The sequence below is a fragment of the Thalassophryne amazonica genome, chromosome 2 (genome assembly GCF_902500255.1).
Source record: "Thalassophryne amazonica chromosome 2, fThaAma1.1, whole genome shotgun sequence".
NCBI lineage: Eukaryota > Metazoa > Chordata > Actinopteri > Batrachoidiformes > Batrachoididae > Thalassophryne > Thalassophryne amazonica.
In genome coordinates this window covers 76,319,741-76,343,419 of record NC_047104.1, presented here as the reverse complement: position 1 = coordinate 76,343,419, position 23,679 = coordinate 76,319,741, and the positions used below count along the sequence as shown (strand labels likewise).

At 45.3% G+C, this 23,679-nt stretch overlaps 1 protein-coding gene across 2 annotated transcripts in view; it reads right to left on the bottom strand.

The window, feature by feature from the left end:
- The window catches only part of spata17 (spermatogenesis associated 17), a 105,655-nt gene that overhangs the window by 78,740 nt on the left and 3,236 nt on the right, over positions 1-23,679 (bottom strand). For both annotated transcript variants that reach the window (XM_034188107.1, XM_034188099.1), the window contains exons 3-4: positions 9,547-9,628; positions 8,093-8,143 (exon numbers count right to left, since the gene is read on the bottom strand). In XM_034188107.1, coding sequence (XP_034043998.1) covers positions 8,093-8,143; positions 9,547-9,628 — 133 coding nt within the window. The remainder of the gene's footprint in view (positions 1-8,092; positions 8,144-9,546; positions 9,629-23,679) is intronic.

Genomic DNA, 23,679 nt, shown 5'->3' with positions numbered 1-23,679 from the left:
AATCAATTTTTTATATAGCGCCAAATCACAACAAAGTTGCCCCAAGGCAAAAGAAGAACAGTTTCAAAACCTTTTCTGTCAATCCAGAAAACAATTAGCAACATCTAAACCCATGTAAATTTCTGTCTGATGAATCTCTTTATTTAGGATAGGCAAAAGCACATGCTGAAAAGCTTTGAAAAGTAAAAAAAAATAATTTATGTGACATTCTTTGTGTAAAAAAATGCCTAGATAGCAACAAAAACCCAAATTTTTGTGTCTGGAGTGTGTGCGTGTGTGCATGCATGACACGCACACACGCACGCACACACAACATACACACACACAAACTGATTGTGCCCTGTAAAAATCATGTAAATAAATAAATTAATGGTCACAGAATATACAAAACGTGACAAACAAGCCATTATCAAAGACAAATGTTGTGGAAAGACTGACCAGTAAAGCAACACAAATGCACTTGATTCACAGTTCAGTGCAAATACACACGCTTACATCTCACACAACAGTTGCACGTGTTACAAGTGCTGCGCACGCAACACTGCTGTGTTTAAGGTGTAAAGCTCCTTGTAGATGGGCCGCAAGATCCATCACAGTTTCTTTTGCCAGCCAAAGCCATTTCCAGCTCGGTGAAGTGATATAATGCAGATTAACTGTGTTGTCCAAGGACAGACAGGTAATGTGACTGGAACTCAAACCCACATCCACATGTTGGTAGGCCAATGCATCACACAGGAGCAATCTTCTCTTAATTCCTTACTGAACACTGTTGACACTTGCTTGCCTCTACTGGTGGTTGGCTCTCACTGCGGTATTGTATCACTTCCTGTTCCAGAGCACAGCGGTGTTTTGCTGCATCTGTTAGCTGTTTAATCTGCGCAGTTAGATTGCTCTAGTTACCTAGATAACGATTTGCTTCACAGTGTAATCTTCACGTGCCTTAACTAAAGCACTCCCTCTGCTGAATCACCTCTAAATGATTTACACATTATTCACTTTGTGTGTTTTTAGGAATCGGCTAGCTTAGCGCAGCTACTAGCTCTTAGCCGGTTTAGCATGGCGGCTTCTCCTGTCTCTCCCGCACTTTTTTGCTCTGGGTGTGAAATGTTTAGTTATTCCTCGGCCTCCTTTAGCAGTAATGGTACTTGTAATAAGTGTAGCTTATTCGTAGCTTTGGAGGCCAGGCTGGGCGAACTGGAGACTCGGCTCCGCACCGTGGAAAATTCTACAGCTAGCCAGGCCCCTGTAGTCGTTGCGGACCAAGGTAGCTTAGCCGCCGTTAGTTTCCCTCTGGCAGATCCCGAGCAGCCGGGAAAGCAGGCCGACTGGGTGACTGTGAGGAGGAAGCGTAGCCCTAAACAGAAGCCCCGTGTACACCGCCAACCCGTTCACATTTCTAACCATTTTTCCCCACTAGGCGACACACCCGCCGAGGATCAAACTCTGGTTACTGGCGACTCTGTTTTGAGAAATGTGAAGTTAGTGACACCAGCAACCATAGTCAATTGTCTTCCGGGGGCCAGAGCAGGCGACACTGAAGGAAATTTGAAACTGCTGGCTAAGGCTAAGCGTAAATTTGGTAAGATTGTAATTCACGTCGGCAGTAATGACACCCGGTTACGCCAATCGGAGGTCACTAAAATTAACATTGAATCGGTGTGTAACTTTGCAAAAACAATGTCGGACTCTGTAGTTTTCTCTGGGCCCCTTCCCAATCGGACCGGGAGTGACATGTTTAGCCGCATGTTCTCCTTGAATTGCTGGCTGTCTGAGTGGTGTCCAAAAAATGAGGTGGGCTTCATAGATAATTGGCAAAGCTTCTGGGGAAAACCCGGTCTTGTTAGGAGAGACGGCATCCATCCCACTTTGGATGGAGCAGCTCTCATTTCTAGAAATCTGGCCAATTTTCTTAAATCCTCCAAACCGTGACTATCCAGGGTTGGGAACAGGAAGCAGAGTTGTAGTCTTACACACCTCTCTGCAGCTTCTCTCCCCCTGCCATCCCCTCATTACCCCATCCCCGTAGAGACGGTGCCTGCTCCCAGACCACCAATAACCAGCAAAAATCTATTTAAGCATAAAAATTCAAAAAGAAAAAATAATATAGCACCTTCAACTGCACCACAGACTAAAACAGTTAAATGTGGTCTATTAAACATTAGGTCTCTCTCTTCTAAGTCCCTGTTAGTAAATGATATAATAATTGATCAACATATTGATTTATTCTGCCTTACAGAAACCTGGTTACAGCAGGATGTGTTGTGTGTTGGGGGGTGTGGCTGGATGTTTTGGTGTTCTTTTCTTTTCTTTGCTCTTCAGGTGGCATGGAAACTGATTTGTCTGTGGAGAAGGTGCTGGCTGAAGAGTCCTCACCCTCATCAACATCATGTGTAGCACCTGTGACTGGTGCTCACATGCAACCTTAAAGACTTTCAGCTGAAGCAGATAATTGGATGGGGTTCTGCATTTAAGGCATGTGTGATTCAAGCAGAACTGCCGGGAACTCGACCTTGTGATGTTCGTTTGTGAGACGCTGAGGACCGCGCCTGGGTTTGACACATTGAGCCCGTGAAGCAAGGAAGGGTGAGGACACATGCTGTCAGCACACATTAAAGGTAATTAAGTGTTTGACTAATTGTTGATAGTAACTTGGTGTTTTGTTACACAGTATACTTGAATTGTGATGAGAATTGTGCAGCTTGCTTCTCACTGCTGTGGCGTGCGGATAAGTGATCCTCCACCTGTTGTGAGAAGATGCTCATTTGCATAAAGTTAAAAAAGATACAGACCTGAATGTGTTGCTGATAGCGTGTGTCTTTTGAAAGATATTGTTGTAACTGCTGACTTACGTCACCTCTTCTTTGCTTCACAGAGAGTCAGTTTGTCGTGTCCACCTGGGGGGTGTTTGGCGGTGGTAGTGGGTCCAGGAGCGCCGGGCTTTGATCCTTACGGGCGCTGGAGAGCGTGCCAACAGTCACTCCACCAGAAAGACACTGTTTAGTTTGTACACATTGTTATGCACCAAAGAGGGTAAAGAAATAAATTGTTTTGTTTTGGAACCGCTTTCTGGTTATTTTTAGCGCTGGGTTCTGTCAGACGCAGGTCCGCTCCTCAACCCGCGTCGACACATAACAGGATGAATATGTTAGTTTAAATGAGTCAACACCCCCGAGTCACACTAACTGCCAGAATGCTCGTAGCACGGGCCGAGGCGGAGGATTAGCAGCAATCTTCCATTCCAGCTTATTAATTAATCAAAAACCCAGACAGAGCTTTAATTCATTTGAAAGCTTGACTCTTAGTCTTGTCCATCCAAATTGGAAGTCCCAAAAACCAGTTTTATTTGTTGTTATCTATTGTCCTCCTGGTCGTTACTGTGAGTTTCTCTGTGAATTTTCAGACCTTTTGTCTGACTTAGTGCTTAGCTCAGATAAGATAATTATAGTGGGCGATTTTAACATCCACACAGATGCTGAGAATGACAGCCTCAACACTGCATTTAATCTATTATTAGACTCAATTGGCTTTGCTCAAAATGTAAATGAGTCCACCCACCACTTTAATCATATCTTAGATCTTGTTCTGACTTATGGTATGGAAATAGAAGACTTAACAGTATTCCCTGAAAACTCCCTTCTGTCTGATCATTTCTTAATAACATTTACATTTACTCTGATGGACTACCCAGCAGTGGGGAATAAGTTTCATTACACTAGAAGTCTTTCAGAAAGCGCTGTAACTAGGTTTAAGGATATGATTCCTTCTTTATGTTCTCTAATGCCATATACCAACACAGTGCAGAGTAGCTACCTAAACTCTGTAAGTGAGATAGAGTATCTCGTCAATAGTTTTACATCCTCATTGAAGACAACTTTGGATGCTGTAGCTCCTCTGAAAAAGAGAGCTTTAAATCAGAAGTGCCTTACTCCGTGGTATAACTCACAAACTCGCAGCTTAAAGCAGATAACCCGTAAGTTGGAGAGGAAATGGCGTCTCACTAATTTAGAAGATCTCCACTTAGCCTGGAAAAAGAGTCTGTTGCTCTATAAAAAAAAGCCCTCCGTAAAGCTAGGACATCTTACTACTCATCACTAATTGAAGAAAATAAGAACAACCCCAGGTTTCTTTTCAGCACTGTAGCCAGGCTGACAAAGAGTCAGAGCTCTATTGAGCCGAGTATTCCTTTAACTTTAACTAGTAATGACTTCATGACTTTCTTTGCTAATAAAATTTTAACTATTAGAGAAAAAATTACTCATAACCATCCCAAAGACGTATCATTATCTTTGGCTGCTTTCAGTGATGCCGGTATTTGGTTAGACTCTTTCTCTCAGATTGTTCTGTCTGAGTTATTTTCATTAGTTACTTCATCCAAACCATCAACATGTCTATTAGACCCCATTCCTACCAGGCTGCTCAAGGAAGCCCTACCATTATTTAATGCTTCGATCTTAAATATGATCAATCTATCTTTATTAGCTGGCTATGTACCACAGGCTTTTAAGGTGGCAGTAATTAAACCATTACTTAAAAAGCCATCACTTGACCCAGCTATCTTAGCTAATTATAGGCCAATCTCCAACCTTCCTTTTCTCTCAAAAATTCTTGAAAGGGTAGTTGTAAAACAGCTAACTGATCATCTGCAGAGGAATGGTCTATTTGAAGAGTTTCACTCAGGTTTTAGAATTCATCATAGTACAGAAACAGCATTAGTGAAGGTTCCAAATGATCTTCTTATGGCCTCAGACAGTGGACTCATCTCTGTGCTTGTTCTGTTAGACCTCAGTGCTGCTTTTGATACTGTTGACCATAAAATTTTATTACAGAGATTAGAGCATGCCACAGGTATTAAAGGCACTGCGCTGCGGTGGTTTGAATCATATTTATCTAATAGATTACAATTTGTTCATGTAAATGGGGAATCTTCTTCACAGACTAAGGTTAATTATGGAGTTCCACAAGGTTCTGTGCTAGGACCAATTTTATTCACTTTATACATGCTTCCCTTAGGCAGTATTATTAGACGGCATTGCTTAAATTTTCATTGTTACGCAGATGATACCCAGCTTTATCTATCCATGAAACCAGAGGACACACACCAATTAGCTAAACTGCAGGATTGTCTTACAGACATAAAGACATGGATGACCTCTAATTTCCTGCTTTTAAACTCAGATAAAACTGAAGTTATTGTACTTGGCCCCACAAATCTTAGAAACATGGTGTCTAACCAGATCCTTACTCTGGATGGCATTACCCTGACCTCTAGTAATACTGTGAGAAATCTTGGAGTCATTTTTGATCAGGATATGTCATTCAAAGCGTATATTAAACAAATATGTAGGACTGCTTTTTTGCATTTACGCAATATCTCTAAAATTAGAAAGGTCTTGTCTCAGAGTGATGCTGAAAAACTAATTCATGCATTTATTTCCTCTAGGCTGGACTACTGTAATTCATTATTATCAGGTTGTCCTAAAAGTTCCCTGAAAAGCCTTCAGTTAATTCAAAATGCTGCAGCTAGAGTACTAACGGGGACTAGAAGGAGAGAGCATATCTCACCCATATTGGCCTCTCTTCATTGGCTTCCTGTTAATTCTAGAATAGAATTTAAAATTCTTCTTCTTACTTATAAGGTTTTGAATAATCAGGTCCCATCTTATCTTAGGGACCTCATAGTACCATATCACCCCAATAGAGTGCTTCGCTCTCAGACTGCAGGCTTACTTGTAGTTCCTAGGGTTTGTAAGAGTAGAATGGGAGGCAGAGCCTTCAGCTTTCAGGCTCCTCTCCTGTGGAACCAGCTCCCAATTCGGATCAGGGAGACAGACACCCTCTCTACTTTTAAGATTAGGCTTAAAACTTTCCTTTTTGCTAAAGCTTATAGTTAGTGCTGGATCAGGTGACCCTGAACCATCCCTTAGTTATGCTGCTATAGACTTAGACTGCTGGGGGGTTTCCATGATGCACTGAGTGTTTCTTTGTCTTTTTGCTCTGTATGCACCACTCTGCATTTAATCATTAGTGATTGATCTCTGCTCCCCTCCACAGCATGTCTTTTTCTTGGTTCTCTCCCTCAGCCCCAACCAGTCCCAGCAGAAGACTGCCCCTCCCTGAGCCTGGTTCTGCTGGAGGTTTCTTCCTGTTAAAAGGGAGTTTTTCCTTCCCACTGTCGCCAAGTGCTTGCTCACAGGGGGTCGTTTTGACCGTTGGGGTTTTTACGTAATTATTGTATGGCCTTGCCTTACAATATAAAGCGCCTTGGGGCAACTGTTTGTTGTGATTTGGCGCTATATAAATAAAATTGATGATGAATTGATGATGTTGACAGGGACCTGGACAAAAAATGCTGGACACAAATGCCAGACACACACCAGAACTTAGAGTAAAAAAAACTGGTTTTACTGTTGAGCCAGAAAAAGGTATGCAGGCCAGAATCAACAACAGTATCCAAAACATGAGACAAAAAGGTGAGGTCTGGAACGAAGACACTAGGGAACGATGAACTGGCGAAGCATGTGTGCAAACAGAGCATTTAAATAAGGAGAATGATCAGAGCTGATGGGAGGTGTGGGAGAGCAGACAGGAAGGGGGTGTGACAAACAAAGAGACCAGACACACCCAAATCCCACCACCAGCCAAGAGAGTGCAGTAAAGTCAAAACCAAGCTAACCCCACCGTGAGCAGAAAGAAGAGACACAAAATGCCCACAATAAGCAGATAACAATAAACACCAAACAACGTGACATAATCCCCACATGACAACTGTACACAAAAGGGGTACTTTGCTCAGGGCTACCAAAGATGGTTTCACATGGGATCCACATCTTGGTCAGTTTTTCTAACTGTATAAAGACAATGGGCTTCAGTCAGCCTTGAACATGGGATATTTCACTTGGGAGACAAGCATGCTTACTGTCTGCACCACTGTGCTGTCATACAATAGGAACTACTCAGAAAATATAATGAATTGCAAATCACATAACCATATTACCATAGCTTTATGAGTTTTGTAAAGAATTATTCTGGCAACCATAGTCGTTGTTTTTTCTGTAAAAACAATGTGATTTTCAGAGTTTTTTTTTAACTATAAATGCACAAAACTAAACAGCAGATTAATGCATAATAATAATGATGAGAAGAAGGAGAAGAAAAAGAATAAGAAGAGAGATGTTAGGGGTTCCGGAAAAAGCGATTCATGTCCGAATCGCGACTCTTATTTATTAAGATTCTGAATCGATCCAAAATGTCCAAGAAACGATTTTTAAAAAGTTTTTTTTTTTTAATATTTCCTTGCTTACTCACTGCGTGTACCGTTTGTCAGGCAATGGCCTCCGTACTGCAGCGTCCCCGCTAGGGGCGGGTCCACTTCAAACATTTGTGAGCTGCACCTTAGCATGGCGGAAGAAGAGCTAATTCAGCCAGAACCGTCTTCGCTGAAGGCAAATGTCTGGGCGAATTTTGTATTTTATTATTTGCTGCATAAGAAGGAGCTTGACATGACTTATGCAGTGTGCAAAATCTGCAAAATGAAAGTCAAGTACTTCGGAAACACTTCAAATCCGCAAGCCCACATGCTACTCCATCACCCGGAGCTAAAAGAAGCGGCGCAGCATCTCTGCTGACTTATTTGTCAGAGCTCTTTCAAGCTTAGAGGAATGTAGGTAATCCTGTAATTGGCACCCTTTGTTACAAAGAGTATGAATCAAATCGCCACCCCAAGAATCGGTATCGAATTGAATCGTGAGTTGTAAGATTCACATCCCTAAAAGATGTATTGCTATGGAAGACAACCTGAGTAATTTTAACACTACAGTTTCATGAACAGCATGTTCTGTATGCCTCTGTAAATTTTGGCACATCTACTGTAAAAAAGCTCTTTTTACAGTAGATAAATCAATCATGGAGATGTTACTTCTTCATATTTTCATGGGATCTCCCATTCACACACACGCACACACACACACACACACACACACACACACACACACACACACACACACACACACACACACACACACACACACACATAGAGTGCCCTCCACCCCATGAAATTCCATGAGCTAAAACAAGACACTGCAGTGATATTTACCCTGACCGCCATCTCATTGTAGAAATTCATCTTCATGATAAAATATGCCTCCTGTGAACACAAAGGAAAAGCTGGTGTTACATCTTGTCTCCCAGGCCTCTGATCTGTCCACAGCAGGCGTGAAAGATAAAGAGCTCTTTATACATAATACGTCGCACAGAGACTGTGCAGATAGGCCATTGTAGATATAAGAGAGGAGGGACGGGGCAAAAAAAGAAGAGAGGCAGAGCAAAAGGCAAGAGACAACAGAGGAGAAAGTCAGGAAGAGAGAGAGTGGGGGGAGGGGGGGGGAGTGTGGTTAGCGGTACTTTGTATCGGGGGAAGGACAGTACTCTCTTAATACACCAGCGCAGACAAGGGCCAAGAAAATCTATGGTAGTCAAGCTGCAAGCTAATGGAGATGTATGACGGCCAAACGCTCTCCTCTGGATTTCATAATCAATGACAGCACTGCCAGAAGAGACTAACAAAATGCCAGAGAACATTCAGCGACACACTCAACAAGCTATCGCACACCAAATGTACAGCTCGACTACCAGGGGCACATCTCAGGAGCAAACCAGAGAGTCGGCCATAAAAAGGATTCATATGTCAACACGTCTTCTTTAATAGCGACAGGGAAGAGAGGTATGAGAGGAAAGAGAAAAAAAGACAAAGACTTGAAAGGAGGTTGTAAATTCAACTTGATGTTTTGAAATGAGGCTTTGTGCACGTCACATTACACATGGTAAGATCCGCAAGAGAGCTAAGGAGAGAGAGAAAAAAAACTCAAAGTGGGAAGATGAATAGACAGAGCCTCTCCGGACTAATTCAAAGTGCACTGTGGCAAATTTGAGTGATTCAAATTAGTGCTTGTCTGTTTCCAAATGAGACCAAACCGCCTCTTTTTAGCCCATATGTGTGTTGTGACACAACCTTCATCATTTATTTCAACTCCACCCACCTCCCTTCCATATCTTGAATGCCTCCCAAATGGCGGCTGGCAGTTATGCTTTAGCAAACAGTCAATTTACAGGCATGATAAATAGCTTGTTGTGATATATTTACAAAACTCAATCCAGGGGAAAATTATACGTGAGAGCGCTGGGTATTGGATCCGGTATCAACAATCTGTTCAATTAAGAAGCAGTTGGTGGCAATATGCTGAAAATGGGGCCTTGTTTTACTAAAGCACACACATGTAGGCACATAAACACACACGCACACATTCCTCATCTTTCCTTCCTTACATTCCTCTCAGTACTCAGTCTATATGCATCCCAGGAATTGTGATGTAGATGGAATCTCTTATCATACTGCATCATATTTCCTAAGTGCTAATTTCCCAGTGTGTAATGAGCAAATTATATTTCTTAAGGTCAGACACAGAGAGTTAGGAATACTGCAATTGAATTCTAATGCATACTATCATATCATAATCAATATATCTATAGCCATTACAGCTACTCGCTTACCTCCACCATTTGTCTGTAATGTGTCCTTGCTATGAAGCCCCGCCATATCTTCTGTATAATGATTGCCTTCTTGTGTAGACAGCTGTAATAAAGTCATATTGGGTAGTAGGTTAGATATGCATTTTTTTTTAACTGGGAAATGAAGGAAAATACTGGAAAAAAAATATTTAAGTGCACATTGAGTAAATTAGTGGATACTTAATATTGATGTAATAATTCCTTTACTAATTGAAAACTGATTTTAAAGTAACAGTCCTTGAATTAATCTAAATATACTATGAGAAATGAGGAATGGCTCAATTTTAACATTACAAATTGGCCAAGTTCAGCTTGTTTCCACCTATTTCTGTGTCTTCAAACTCTTGTAAAAGTTCAAGGGACACTCACTTTTCCTGCAACTTATAAACAAAGTTGAAATGTCTACTAGCAGTTAGTGGTATAACAGATGAGTGTACCCATTTGAACTTTATGTTACGTACATAATTTGTTAACACTACCTACATGGTTCACAATGGGAAAGATATGCTATGCTATAACTGCTAGGGCCGCACAATGACTCAGTAGTTAGCACTGGTGCCCTTTCTGTGTGGAGTTTGCATGTTGTCTGTGTGGGTTTCCTCCGGGCACTCTGGTTTCCTCCCACAATCAAACCATGCTTATTTAGTCTTCTCCTTTCTCTGCAACCGACCAAGGCAGCATCTCTACATCTGGACTTGGTCCCTGGGCACTGGACTGTGGCTGCCCACTGCTCCTAGTGGTTGGATTGTATCTAACTGTAATTAGGATGGGTTAAATGCCTAGGACAAATTTTGCTGTATGTATGTATATGTACAATGACAAAGGCTCTTCTTCTTCTTTATGCTTTGCTTACAATGGCTGGCTTCTTCTTCTTCTGGACTTTATCTATTTCAGACTAACTGCTACTGAATGTGGTGCTGCCACCAGTGGTGAACAAAAAGTGACCAAAGCCAGTGCCAATGTGCTGCATCACAGTAATAAAAAAACAAAAGAAGGTCCCTGGGTTTTCGTTAAATGTGGATTTGAAGGTAAGCAATGCCACTTATGACTTATTCAAATTTATCATGGAAAGTAAACGTCTACATTAAACAAAGAATTGTATAATTCATTAATCATGTCATAGGCCACCTATCTAGATATGTATTGGATCACTTCATAAGAGGGAGATGCAACTCCCCCCCCCCCCCCCCCACACTAATTACTTAAGTTTATGTTTAAAAATTAAGAAAGAAAAACTACAAACCAAAACTATTCAAAACGCCTACACAAATGTGGAAGCAACAGACATAATCTTAAAGATTATTTTACAAAATTACTGTTATATACGAGGTCTATTAGATAATAAACCGACCCTTTTATTTTTTTTTTTTTAACTATATGGATTTGAATGACGTGCGATTACACCAATCATGCTTGAACCCTCGTGCGCATGCGTGAGTTTTTTCATGCGTGTCGGTGATGTCATTTCCCTGTGGGCAGGCCTTGAGTGAGATGTGGTCCCGCCCTCTCGGCTGAATTCCTTTGTTTCACACGCTGCTCGAGACGGCGCGCGTTGCTTTATCAAAATTTTTTCTGGACCTGTGAGGAATATCCGAGTGGACACTATTCGAGAAATTAAGCTGGTTTTCGGTGAAAAGTTTAACGGCTGATGAGAGATTATGGGGTGTTTCTGTCGGCGTAAGGACTTCCCACGGAGCGGGACGTCGTGCAGCACTTCCAGGCGCCGTCGTCGGCCTGTTTCGACCTGAAAACATCCTAATTTAAGGCTTAATTCACCCAGGACGTCGTGAGAGAACAGAGAAGATTCAGAAGAGGCTGGCATGAGGACTTTATGCGGACATTCCACTGTTTAAGGACATTTTGTAATGAAAGACGTGTGCGCAAATTTGCCGAGTCGTTTCCATGAAGACTCGGCAAATCTGTGTGCGCCGCGACAGGAAAAACACCTCCGTGTTGAAAACCATTTGTAAAATTCAGGCGGCTTTTGATGGCTTTCAACAAGTGAGTAACTGAGAAATTGTTTAACAGCTTGGGCATGTTCCAACTTGCCCGTTAAGGTGTTTTTCCAGTCGCGACCCCCCGCGGTCGGGTCCGGCCCGACATGCGACTCTGTCCGCACGTTCTTTCATTACAAAATGTCTGTTAACAATGGAATGTCGGAATAAACTCCTCATGCCGACTTCTTCTGAAAGTTCTCTTTTCTCCGACGACTTCCTGGGTCAACAGAGCCTGAAATGTGGAAGTTTTCAACTTGAAACGGCGAGACGCTGCCGCCTCGAAGCGCAGATCGCCGTCAGGCGCCGTGGGCCATCCTTACTACCAGACCAAAATCTCTCATCAGCCATTAAAATTTTTACCGAAAACCAGCTGAATTTATCGAATGGTGTCCACTCAGTTGTGCCTTACAGTTTTGAAAAAATTTTGATCAAACAAAGCAGCAGTCTCTGAGCCATTCCTAAACACTGAAAAAATTGATGAGAGCGTGGGCGACTCCTCACTCAAAGATTGCCTACAGGCGAATGACGTAACCGACAGGCATGAAAAAACTCTTGCATGCCCACGAGGGTTCAAGCATGTCTGATGTAATCACACGTGATTCAAATCCATATGGTTTTTGAAAAAAATAATAAGGTCGGATACTTTTCTAATAGACCTCGTATAGAAAAATTTAAGATGGAATAAAATCACAAATTATGATAACAGTATTACATGTGTGTTAATAGCTAAAAATGTGTTGTGAATGTTGTTTTCTGTCGACAAATGCCATACTCTAATTAAAAGGTCAGGGATTACATTACACTCTCACAGAGATGCATGCACAGAGACATTTCTGCTTCACCAGAGTTTTCGATCATGTCCGATGAGCCTTTCACCCCCTTTAGTCAGCGGCTCACATTTGTATTCATCTTCAAACATGCTCTAAATGCAAGTCCACTGCGATTCTCTACCTCCAATGAGGCCATCAATTTCCAAAAGGCCATTTATATGCCCAGAAAAATCAATGCTTATAGTGGGGATAGGCGCAACCCTGAAGTTGCACTTAGGTAGCTAAAATTGTTGCTAATTATCCACTTAACATATTGATCAATTAACTAAAGTAATCTGAATTAACCTACTGTCTGGACGTTTGTCTGCTGACCCTGCAGAATGGTGCTGGGGTCATAGCACAGAAACGGGCACAAAGATAAAGACATTCATTTCTGTGTGTGTGAAAGGAGCAAAGGGCAAGTGACATCTATTCCTCTAGGCCATTTGTAAAGCACTAGAAATGAGATAATTATGGAAGTGAGCTGAGCCCAGGCTTTCCCTTAAAATTAACCCTTAGAGTACTATGTTTTAGTTTATCTTTAACCCCTAAAAGAAAAACCTTTTTTTCTTTGCTTATGCCATGCTAAAAAAAAACAAAACTCACTTTTTACTGGTTTAAAGATTAAAACTGGACAGACATATACATGTGTTTGTTGAACGTGCACATTCCTGGAATTTTTTTATTCTGCTTAAAAATAATACTGCAGTATTTGAGCCCAGTCACCAGACCGACCTTTGTTAAATCACGACTGCTCAAGCGTATATATTATTGCACAAAAGTGTTGTGTGGGCCACCAGAAGAGGAGGTACTGCTGGCCCACCACCAGTGGGCGCCCTGCCTAAAGTGCGGGCTTCAGGCACGAGAGGGCGCTGCCGCCACGGACACAGCCGGGGGTGACAGCTGTCACTCATTATCTCTTGACAGCTGTCACCCATCTACTCTACATCATCTCACTCCATAAAGACCAGACGTCATCTCCACCTCGTTGCCGAGATATCGGACTTCAATGGAGGTAACTTTCTCTGCCTGTAGTAATTGATTCTAAGAGCTATTGTTTTGCAGCTGTCAACCAGAGGACCGGCGTGGGTCGCGACTGTTTCGTCCTACGTCCGTCAGATAAGTGGTTAAACAGACGCTGCACGAGTGTGTGTTAGAGGTGGAGGTGGCATTCCCACCGTTGTTGTTACGGGGTGTACACACACCCACACTTGACTGTCTTTGTTCTTCGCCAGCAGTACACAATGCGACAGTCGGGGACGGTGATCACCTGGGAATTCGGGACTTGGCGGCTCCAGTATTCACCAGGTTCGGTGGCGGCGGAAATCGTGTGGTTCCGGCTCTTCTCAGGACAGACGTCTTCTATCCTCGAGCCTGCCCACACGTCACCTTTGTGGATTGACTGTTATCAGATTCTGAGATTGTCTGTGTATTCGTTGTGCACCTTCACAACATTAAATTGTTACTTTTTGGCTCATCTATTGACTGTTCATTTGCGCCCCCTGTTGTGGGTCCGTGTCACTACACTTTCACAAAAGGATATCTCGGCCAGCGTCATGGATCCCGAGGGGCGTCATCCATCTATTGGACAGCCAATGGAAGAGCAGGGTGCACAGGCGTCTGCAGGAGGTGTGCTCAGTGAGTTGCAGCAAATCCTCACCACCTTTACCGCTCGGCTGGATTTGATGTCCGAGCAAAACGTCATCCTTAATCGCAGGATGGAGGCTCTCACCGCACAGGTGGAAGCGCGCGATCAGAGCTGCGGCTCCTCCTCCTGCCGGGTATTAACATTCCACTGGTCGTTCAACAAACCCCCCCACCATCCCCTGAAGCATACATAAGTCCCCCTGAGCCGTACAGGAGTTGTGTGGAGACGTGCGCGGACTTTCTGATGCAGTGTTCGCTCATCTTTGCACAACGACCCATGATGTACGCGTCTGACGCCAGCAAGGTGGCTTATGTTATTAATTTGCTTCGGGGTAAGGCACGCGCCTGGGCTACGGCGCTCTGGGAACAGAACTCACGGTTGTTATCAGCATACACTGGGTTTGTGGGGGAGTTCAGAACAGTGTTTGATCACCCTAACAGAGGAGAGACCGCTAACAATGCTGCTGTCAATGCGACAGGGGCGCCGGTGCGCAGCCGAATATGCAGTCGACTTCCACATCGCGGCTGCGAGGTCCGGCTGGAATAACGTTGCGCTCCGCGCCGCCTTCATAAACGGACTGTCATCGGTCCTGAAGGAGCATCTGGTAGCTAAGGAGGAACTGCGGGATTTAGATGGGCTTATCGATCTCGTTATACGGTTAGACAATCGGTTGGAGGAACACCGTCGGGAGCGAGGCGAAGGACGTGGCCGGATACGCGCCGTCCCTCTCCCTTCCGGGTTCGAAAAGGGGCCGCCCTCCCCACGCTCCACAGCCGCAGCGCTCAGTGGGGCAACAGCTCCCCCTGCTGACGTTGTTAGGGAAACGCACAGGGCCAAAATGAGGAGGCTGGTCCGCGGGGAGTGTTTTCTCTGCAGCTCAAAGGAGCACATACAGAAAAACTGCCCCAAACGGCCACAACAACAACCGCCCTCAGAGACTGGGCTAAGGGGGGGTCAAACCATTCACGTGGGACACACACAGATTGCCACACGACTCCCAGTTACAATCCTGAGCGGGGATTCAAGCCCCATCACTGGTGGACACGGGGTCAGAAGGGAATTTGCTAGATAGCAGATGGGCAAGGGAGGTAGGGCTCCCTCTGGTGGCGCTTCCTTTGCCATTGCAGGTGCGGGCACTAGATGGCACCCTCCTCCCTTTAATCACACACAAGACACAACCAGTAACTCTGGTGGTGTCTGGAAACCATCGGGAGGAGATTGAGTTTTTTGTAACTCCTTCTACCTCCCGCGTGATTTTGGGCTTCCCATGGATGTTGAAGCACAATCCCCGGATTGATTGGCCATCTGGGGTGGTGGTTTAGTGGAGCGAAACCTGCCATCGGGTGTGTTTAGGATCCTCGGTTCCTCCCGGTTTACAGGCTAAGGAGGAGGTCAAAGTCCCTCCCAATCTGACGGTGGTGCCGGTTGAGTACCACGATCTTGCTGACGTCTTCAGCAAGGATCTGGCACTCACCCTTCCCCCGCACCGTCCGTACGATTGTGCCATTGATTTGGTTCCAGGCGCTGAGTTCCCGTCCAGCAGGCTGTACAACCTCTCACGACCTGAGCGCGAATCAATGGAGACCTACATCTGGGACTCATTAGCTGCCGGGTTGATCCGGAACTCCACCTCCCCGATGGGGGCAGGTTTCTTTTTTGTGGGCAAGAAAGATGGCGGACTCCGTCCATGCATTGATTACAGGGGGCTGAATGAGATTACGGTTCGCAACCGATACCCGTTGCCATTGTTGGATTCCGTGTTCACCCCCCTGCATGGAGCCAAAATCTTTACTAAGCTGGATCTTAGAAATGCGTATCACCTGGTTCGGATCCGGAAGGGAGACGAATGGAAGACGGCATTTAACACCCCGTTAGGTCACTTTGAGTACCTGGTCATGCCGTTCGGCCTCACCAACGCCCCCGCGACGTTCCAAGCCTTGGTTAACGACGTCTTGCGGGACTTCCTGCACCGATTCGTCTTCGTATATCTGGAGGATATTCTCATCTTTTCTCCGGATCCTGAGACCCATGTCCAGCATGTACGTCAGGTCCTGCAGCGGTTGTTAGAGAACCGACTGTTTGTGAAGGGCGAGAAGTGCGAGTTTCACCGCACGTCTTTGTCCTTCCTGGGGTTTATCATCTCCTCTAACTCCGTCGCCCCTGATCCGGCCAAGGTTGCGGCGGTGAGAGATTGGCCCCAACCAACAAGCCATAGGAAGCTGCAACAGTTCCTCGGCTTCGCTAATTTCTATAGGAGGTTCATTAAGGGCTACAGTCAGGTTTAGCCCCCTGACAGCCCTGACCTCTCCTAAAGTCTCCTTCACCTGGTCGGATCGGTGCGAAGCCGCGTTCAAGGAGTTGAAACGACGGTTCTCTACTGCGCCAGTTTTGGTGCAGCCCGACCCTAGCCGCCAGTTCGTGGTTGAAGTGGACGCCTCTGACTCAGGAATAGGAGCCGTGCTATCCCAGAGCGGAGAGACTGATAAGGTTCTTCACCCGTGTGCCTACTTTTCACGCAGGTTGACCCCGGCTGAACGGAACTATGACGTCGGCAATCGAGAACTCCTTGCGGTGAAAGAGGCTCTTGAGGAGTGGAGACACCTGTTGGAGGGAGCGTCTGTGCCGTTCACGGTTTTCACTGACCATCGGAACCTGGAGTATATCAGGACCGCCAAGCGGCTGAACCCCAGGCAAGCCCGCTGGGCACTGTTCTTCGGGCGTTTTGACTTGCGGATCACCTATCGCCCCGGGACCAAGAACCAGAGGTCAGATGCCTTGTCCCGGGTACACGAAGAGGAGGTCAAAACTGCACTGTCGGATCCACCGGAGCCCATCCTGCCTGAGTCCACTATCGTGGCCACCCTCACCTGGGACGTGGAGAAGATCGTCCGGGAGGCCCTGGCACGGAGCTCGGACCCCGGAACTGGTCCGAAGAACCGTTTGTACGTCCCACCAGAGGCCAGAGCTGCAGTCTTGGACTTCTGTCACGGTTCCAAGCTCTCCTGTCATCCAGGGGTGCGAAGGACCGTGGCAGTTGTCCGGCAGCGCTTCTGGTGGGCATCTATGGAGGCCGACGTCCGGGAGTACATCCAGGCCTGCACCACCTGTGCCAGGGGCAAGGCAGACCATAAAAGGTCCCAAGGACTTCTCCAGCCGCTACCTGTGCCTCATCGCCCCTGGTCCCACATCGGCCTGGATTTCGTCATGGGCCTCCCGCCGTCCCAGGGCAACACCACCATCTTCACGATAGTGGACCGATTCTACAAGGCGGCCCACTTCGTGGCCCTCCCGAAGCTCCCAACAGCCCAGGAGACAGCAGACCTCCTGGTCCACCACGTCGTCCGTCTGCATGGGATACCCACCGACATCGTCTCTGATCGAGGTCCCCAGTTCTCCTCACACGTCTGGAGGAGCTTCTGCCGGGACCTGGGGGCTACTGTGAGCCTCTCGTCCGGGTATCACCCGCAGACCAATGGACAGGCAGAACAGGCCAATCAAGAATTGGAGCAAGCTCTGCGCTGTGTGACGTCCACACACCCGACGGCCTGGAGTAAACATCTGGCCTGGATCGAGTATGCGCATAACAGCCAGGTGTCCTCTGCCACCGGCCTCTCCCCATTTGAGGTGTGTTTGGGGTATCAGCCCCCGTTGTTTCCCGTGGTGGAGGGAGAGGTCGGTGTGCCCTCGGTCCAGGCCCACCTGCGGAAGTGCCGTCGGGTGTGGCGCTCCGCCCGTTCTGCCTTGTTGAAGGCCCGGACGAGGGCGAAGACCCATGCAGACCTCCGGCGATCCCCGGCCCCTGCTTACCAGCCCGGGCAGGAGGTGTGGCTATCCACGAAGGACATCCCCCTCCAGGTGGACTCCCCGAAACGTAAGGACAGATATATCGGACCATACAAGATCCTCAAAGTCCTCAGTCCTGCCGCAGTGAAGCTCCAACTCCCGGCTTCACTGCGGATCCACCCGGTTTTTCACGTTTCAAGGATCAAACCTCACCACACCTCACCCCTCTGTGCTCCCGGACCGGCGCCGCCTCCTGCTCGGATCATCGCGGGGAGCCGGCTTGGACGGTGCGCCGGCTTCTGGACGTCCGTCGGATGGGCCGGGGGTTCCAGTACTTGGTGGACTGGGAGGGGTATGGACCCGAAGAACACTCCTGGGTGAAGAGGAGCTTCATCCTGGATCCGGCCCTCCTGGCCGACTTCTACCACCGTCACCCGAACAAGACTGGTCGGGCGCCAGGAGGCGCCCGTTGAGGGGGGGGGTCCTGTTGTGTGGGCCGCCAGAAGAGGAGGTACTGCTGGCCCACCACCAGTGGGCGCCCTGCCTATAGTGCGGGCTTCAGGCACGAGAGGGCGCTGCCGCCACGGACGCAGCCGGGGGTGACAGGTGTCACTCATTATCTCTTGACAGCTGTCACCCATCTACTCTACATCATCTCACTCCATAAAGACCAGACGTCATCTCCACCTCGTTGCCGAGATATCGTACTTCAATGGAGGTAACGTTCTCTGCCTGTAGTAATTGATTCTAAGAGCTATTGTTTTGCAGCTGTCAACCAGAGGACCGGCGTGGTTCGTGACTGTTTCGTCCTACGTCCGTCAGATAAGTGGTTAAACAGACGCTGCACGAGTGTGTGTTAGAGGTGGAGGTGGCATTCCCACCGTTGTTGTTACGGGGTGTACACACACCCACACTTGACTGTCTTTGTTCTTCGCCAGCAGTACCAGATCCGACAGTCGGGGACGGTGATCACCTGGGAATTCGGGACTTGGCGGCTCCAGTATTCACCAGGTTCGGTAGCGGCGGAAATCGTGTGGTTCCGGCTCTTCTCAGGACAGACGTCTTCTATCCTCGAGCCTGCCCACACGTCACCTTTGTGGATTGACTGTTATCATATTCTGAGATTGTCTGTGTATTCGTTGTGCACCTTCACAACATTAAATTGTTACTTTTTGGCTCATCTATTGACCGTTCATTTGCGCCCCCTGTTGTGGGTCCGTGTCACTACACTTTCACAACAAAAAGTTATTTTTTGATTGTTTCACTTTTAAGACCGACATCTTTCATTCAAATCAATAATTTACTTCAAAAGAAATTAAGCAAATGTAAAAATAACCAAACAGACAAATAAATAAACACCATTCCACTTATAAAAATCAAATTTCTCATGTTGCTAAAATCAATCTATCAAGTCAAAACTGGTTATAAAGTTATCTGGCAACAATAGTTGCTGAAAGCAGAAGCTTCTTGGTGGAAATAATATGACAGACACTGAGACTCATACATTCACTGGCCACTTTATTAGGTACACCTTGCTGGTACCGGGTTGGTCCTCCTTTTGCCTTCAGAACTGCCTTAATTCTTTGTGGCATAGATTCAACAAGGTGTTGGAAATAAGGTACTGAAGAGATGTTGGTACATATTGAGATGATAGCATCAAGCAGTCTCCCATTCAATCAGGCTGCCCATTCTCCTCTGACCTCTGACATCAACAAGGCATTTTCGCCCACACAACTATCCCTCATGGGATATCTTCTCTTTTTCGGACCATTCGCTGCTGTGCGTGAAAATTCCAGATCAGCAGTATCTGAAATATTCAGACCAGCCTGTCTGGCACTAACAACCATGCCGTGTTCAAAGTCATTTAAATCCCCTTTCTTCCCCATTCTGATACTTGGTTTGAAAGTCTAGGTGCCTAAATGCACTGAGTTGCTGCCATGTGATTGGCTGCAAGATTCGCTATTTGTGTTAACAACCAATTCATCAGGTGTACCTAATAAAGAGGTGAGTGTATAAGCTGTTGCTCAAAGCGTGGATCTGGATGATTCACATCATAGCTATTTTTCCAGCACTTTCAGGTGTGGATTAAGCAGCAACCTCCAAATAAAGCCACTGCAGAAATGACAAATCTTACAGTTCTTTGAATGGCTGGAGAAACATTGTTTATATTAAACTGTTGGACTATTTTTTCACATAGTTGTTCACAAAGTGGTGATCCTCACCCCATCTTTAATTGTGAACGGCTGAGCCTTTTGGGGACGCTCCTTTTATACCCAGTCATGACACTCACCAGTTTCCAAAAAGGTGTTCTTTCAGCATTCAGTATCTTTCTCAGTCTTTTTTTGCCCAGTCCAAACTTTTTTGAAATGTGTGGCAGGCATCCATTTCAAAATGAGCAAATACACTCAACAAAAATATAAACGCAACACTTTTGGTTTTGCTCCCATTTTGTATGAGATGAACTCAAAGATCTAAAACTTTTTCCACATACACAATATCACCATTTCCCTCAAATATTGTTCACAAACCAGTCTAAATCTGTGATAGTGAGCACTTCTCCTTTGCTGAGATAATCCATCCCACCTTACAGGTGTGCCATATCAAGATGCTGATTAGACACCATGATTATTGCACAGGTGTGCCATAGACTGCCCACAATAAAAGGCCACTTTGAAAGGTGCAGTTTTATCACACAGCACAATGCCACAGATGTCGTAAGATTTGAGGGAGCCTGCAATTGGCATGCTGACAGCAGGAATGTCAACCAGAGCTGTTGCTCGTGAATTGAATGTTCATTTCTCTACCATAAGCCGTCTCCAAAGGCGTTTCAGAGAATTTGGCAGTACATCCAACCAGCCTCACAACCGCAGACCACATGTAACCACACCAGCCCAGGACCTCCACATCCAGCATGTTCACCTCCAAGATCGTCTGAAACCAGCCACTCGGACAGCTGCTGAAACAATCGGTTTGCATAACCAAAGAATTTCTGCATAAACTGTCAGAAACCGTCTCAGGGAAGCTCATCTGCATGCTCGTCGTCCTCATCGGGGTCTCGACCTGACTCCAGTTTGTCGTCGTAACTGACTTGAGTGGGCAAATGCTCACATTCACTGGTGTTTGGCACGTTGGAGAGGTGTTCTCTTCACGGATGAATCCCGGTTCACACTGTCCAGGGCAGATGGCAGACAGCGTGTGTGGCGTCGTGTGGGTGAGCGGTATTCTGATATCAGTGTTGTGGATCGAGTGGCCCATGGTGGAGGTGGGGTTATGGTATAGGCAGGCGTCTGTTATGGACGAGAACACAGGTGCATTTTATTGATGGCATTTTGAATGCAGATACCATGACGAGATCCTGAGGCCCATTGTTGTGCCATACATCCAAGAACATCAACTCATGTTGCAGCAGGATAATGCACGGCCCCATGTTGCAAGATCTGTACACAATTCTTGGAAGCTGAAAATGTCCCAGTTCTTGCATGGCCGGCATACTCACCGGACATGTCACCCATTGAGCATGTTTGGGATGCTCTGGACCGGCGTATACGACAGCGTGTACCAGTTCCTGCCAATATCCAGCAACTTCGCACAGCCATTGAAGAGGAGTGGACCAACATTCCACAGGCCACAACTGACATGAGGCAAATGGTGGTCACACCAGATACTGACTGGTATCCCCCCCCAATAAAACAAAACTGCACCTTTCAGAGTTCATCTCATACAAAATGGGTGCAAAACCAAAAGTGTTGCGTTTATATTTTTGTTGAGTGTATTTAACAACAAAGTCTATTAGTTGGAACATTAAATATCTTGTCTCTGTGGTGTATTCAACTGAATATAGGTTGCAGAGGATTTTCAAATCATTGTATTCTGTTTTTATTTACATTTTACACAACGTCCCAACTTCAATGAAATTGGGGTTGTAACCAGACTATATTCTCCCAGTATTTCATAGGCTTGTCAAAATTTTGTGCAGCAAAATTTAAACAAGCTTCAGCATGCTTTTTCTTCATCAATGGAGTTTTGCATGGTGAGCGTGCATACAAGCCATGGAGGTTGAGTGCATTACTTACAGTTGTATGCAAAAGTTTGAGCACCCCTGATGAGTTCCATGATTTTCTTTTATAAATCATTGGTTGTTTGGATCAGCAATTTCAGTTAAATATATCATATAGCAGACAAACACAGTGATATGTGAGAAGTAAAATAAAGTTCATAGGATTTACAGAAAGTGTGCAATAATTCTTTAAACAAAATTAGTCAGGTGCATAAGTTTGTTGTCTGACGAAGGGCAGATTGCCCAAAACGCTATGTCTTGTTAAATAAAACCTTTTTTGTATCAGAGCGCTGTGGTTGTGCGGATCATTTGGTTTCTATTTTTGGTACAATTTTTCTTGGTCCAGCATGCCTTTTTATGTGTTTTGGATGTGCGTGTCTTCGTTGCATTAGGTGCATAAATTTGGGCACCCCAACAGAAAAAATACACGTAGATCCTCCGTTTGCAGAAATAACAGCCTCTAAACGTTTCCTTTAACTTCCAATGAGAGTCTGAATTCCGGTTGAAGATATTTTGAACCATTCTTCTTTACAAAACATCTCAGGTTTGTTGGTTTCCGAGCATGGACAGCACACTAAAAGTCACATAACAGATTTTCAATAATATTCAGGTCTGGGGACTGAGATGGCCATTCCAGAACATTGTACTTGTTTCTCTGCATGAATGCCTTAGTAGATTTTGAGCAGTGTTTGGGGTCGTTGTTTTGTTGAAAGATCCAGCCTCGGTGCAACTTCAACTATGTCACTGATTCATGAACATTGTTCTCAAGAATCTGCTGATATTGACTGGAATCCATGTGACCCTCAATTTTAACAAGATTCCCAGGACCTGCACTGGCCACACAGCCAAACAGCATGATGGAACCACCTTCAAATTTTACTGTACGTAGGAAGTGTTTTTCTTGGAATGCCGTGTTCTTTTTCAGCCATGCATACCGCTCCTCATTATGTCCAAATAACTCAATTTTAATTTCATCAGTCCACAGCACCTTATTCCAAAAATGAAGCTGGCTTGTCCAAACTGCTTCAACATACCTCAAGCAACTGAAAGACTTCCTCTGCATTACTCTCCAATATACCTCTTTGTGCAAAGTGAGCTGTATAGTTCAACGATGCACAGAGACACTATCTGTAGCAAGATCATGTTGTAGGTCTTTGGAGCAGGTCTGTGGCTTGACTATGACTGTTTTCACCATCCTTCGCTTCAGCTTATCTGAGATTTTTCTTGGCCTGCCACTTCAGGCCTTAACTAGTACTGTGCCTGCGGTCTTCCATTTCCTCAGTATGTTCCTCACAGCTGAAATCTCTGAGATAGTTTTTTGTATCCTTCCCCTAAACCATGATGTTGAACAAGCTTTGTTTTCAGGTCATTTGAGTAGTGTTTAGAGGCTCCCATGTTGCCACTCATTAGAAAAGATGCAAAGAGAGGAAACATTTGTAAATGGCCACCTTAAATACCCTTTCTCATGACTGGATTCACCTGTGTAAGGAAGTCAAGGGTCAATGATCTTACCAAACCAACTTTGTGTTCCAATAATTAGTGCTAAATGTATTCAAATCAATAAAAAGACAAGGGTGCCAAATTTATGCACCTGCCCAATTTTGTTTAAATAATTATTACACACTTTCTGTAAATACTAGGAACTTCATTTCACTTCTCAAATATCAGTATGTTCCTCTGCTATATGACATATTTAACTGAAATTTCTGATCCAGACAATGAATGATTTATAAAGGAAAATCATGAAATTTATCAGGGGTGCCCAAACATTTGCATACAACTGTATTGCTTTCTTTGAAACTGCTAATTCTAGGTCTTTCT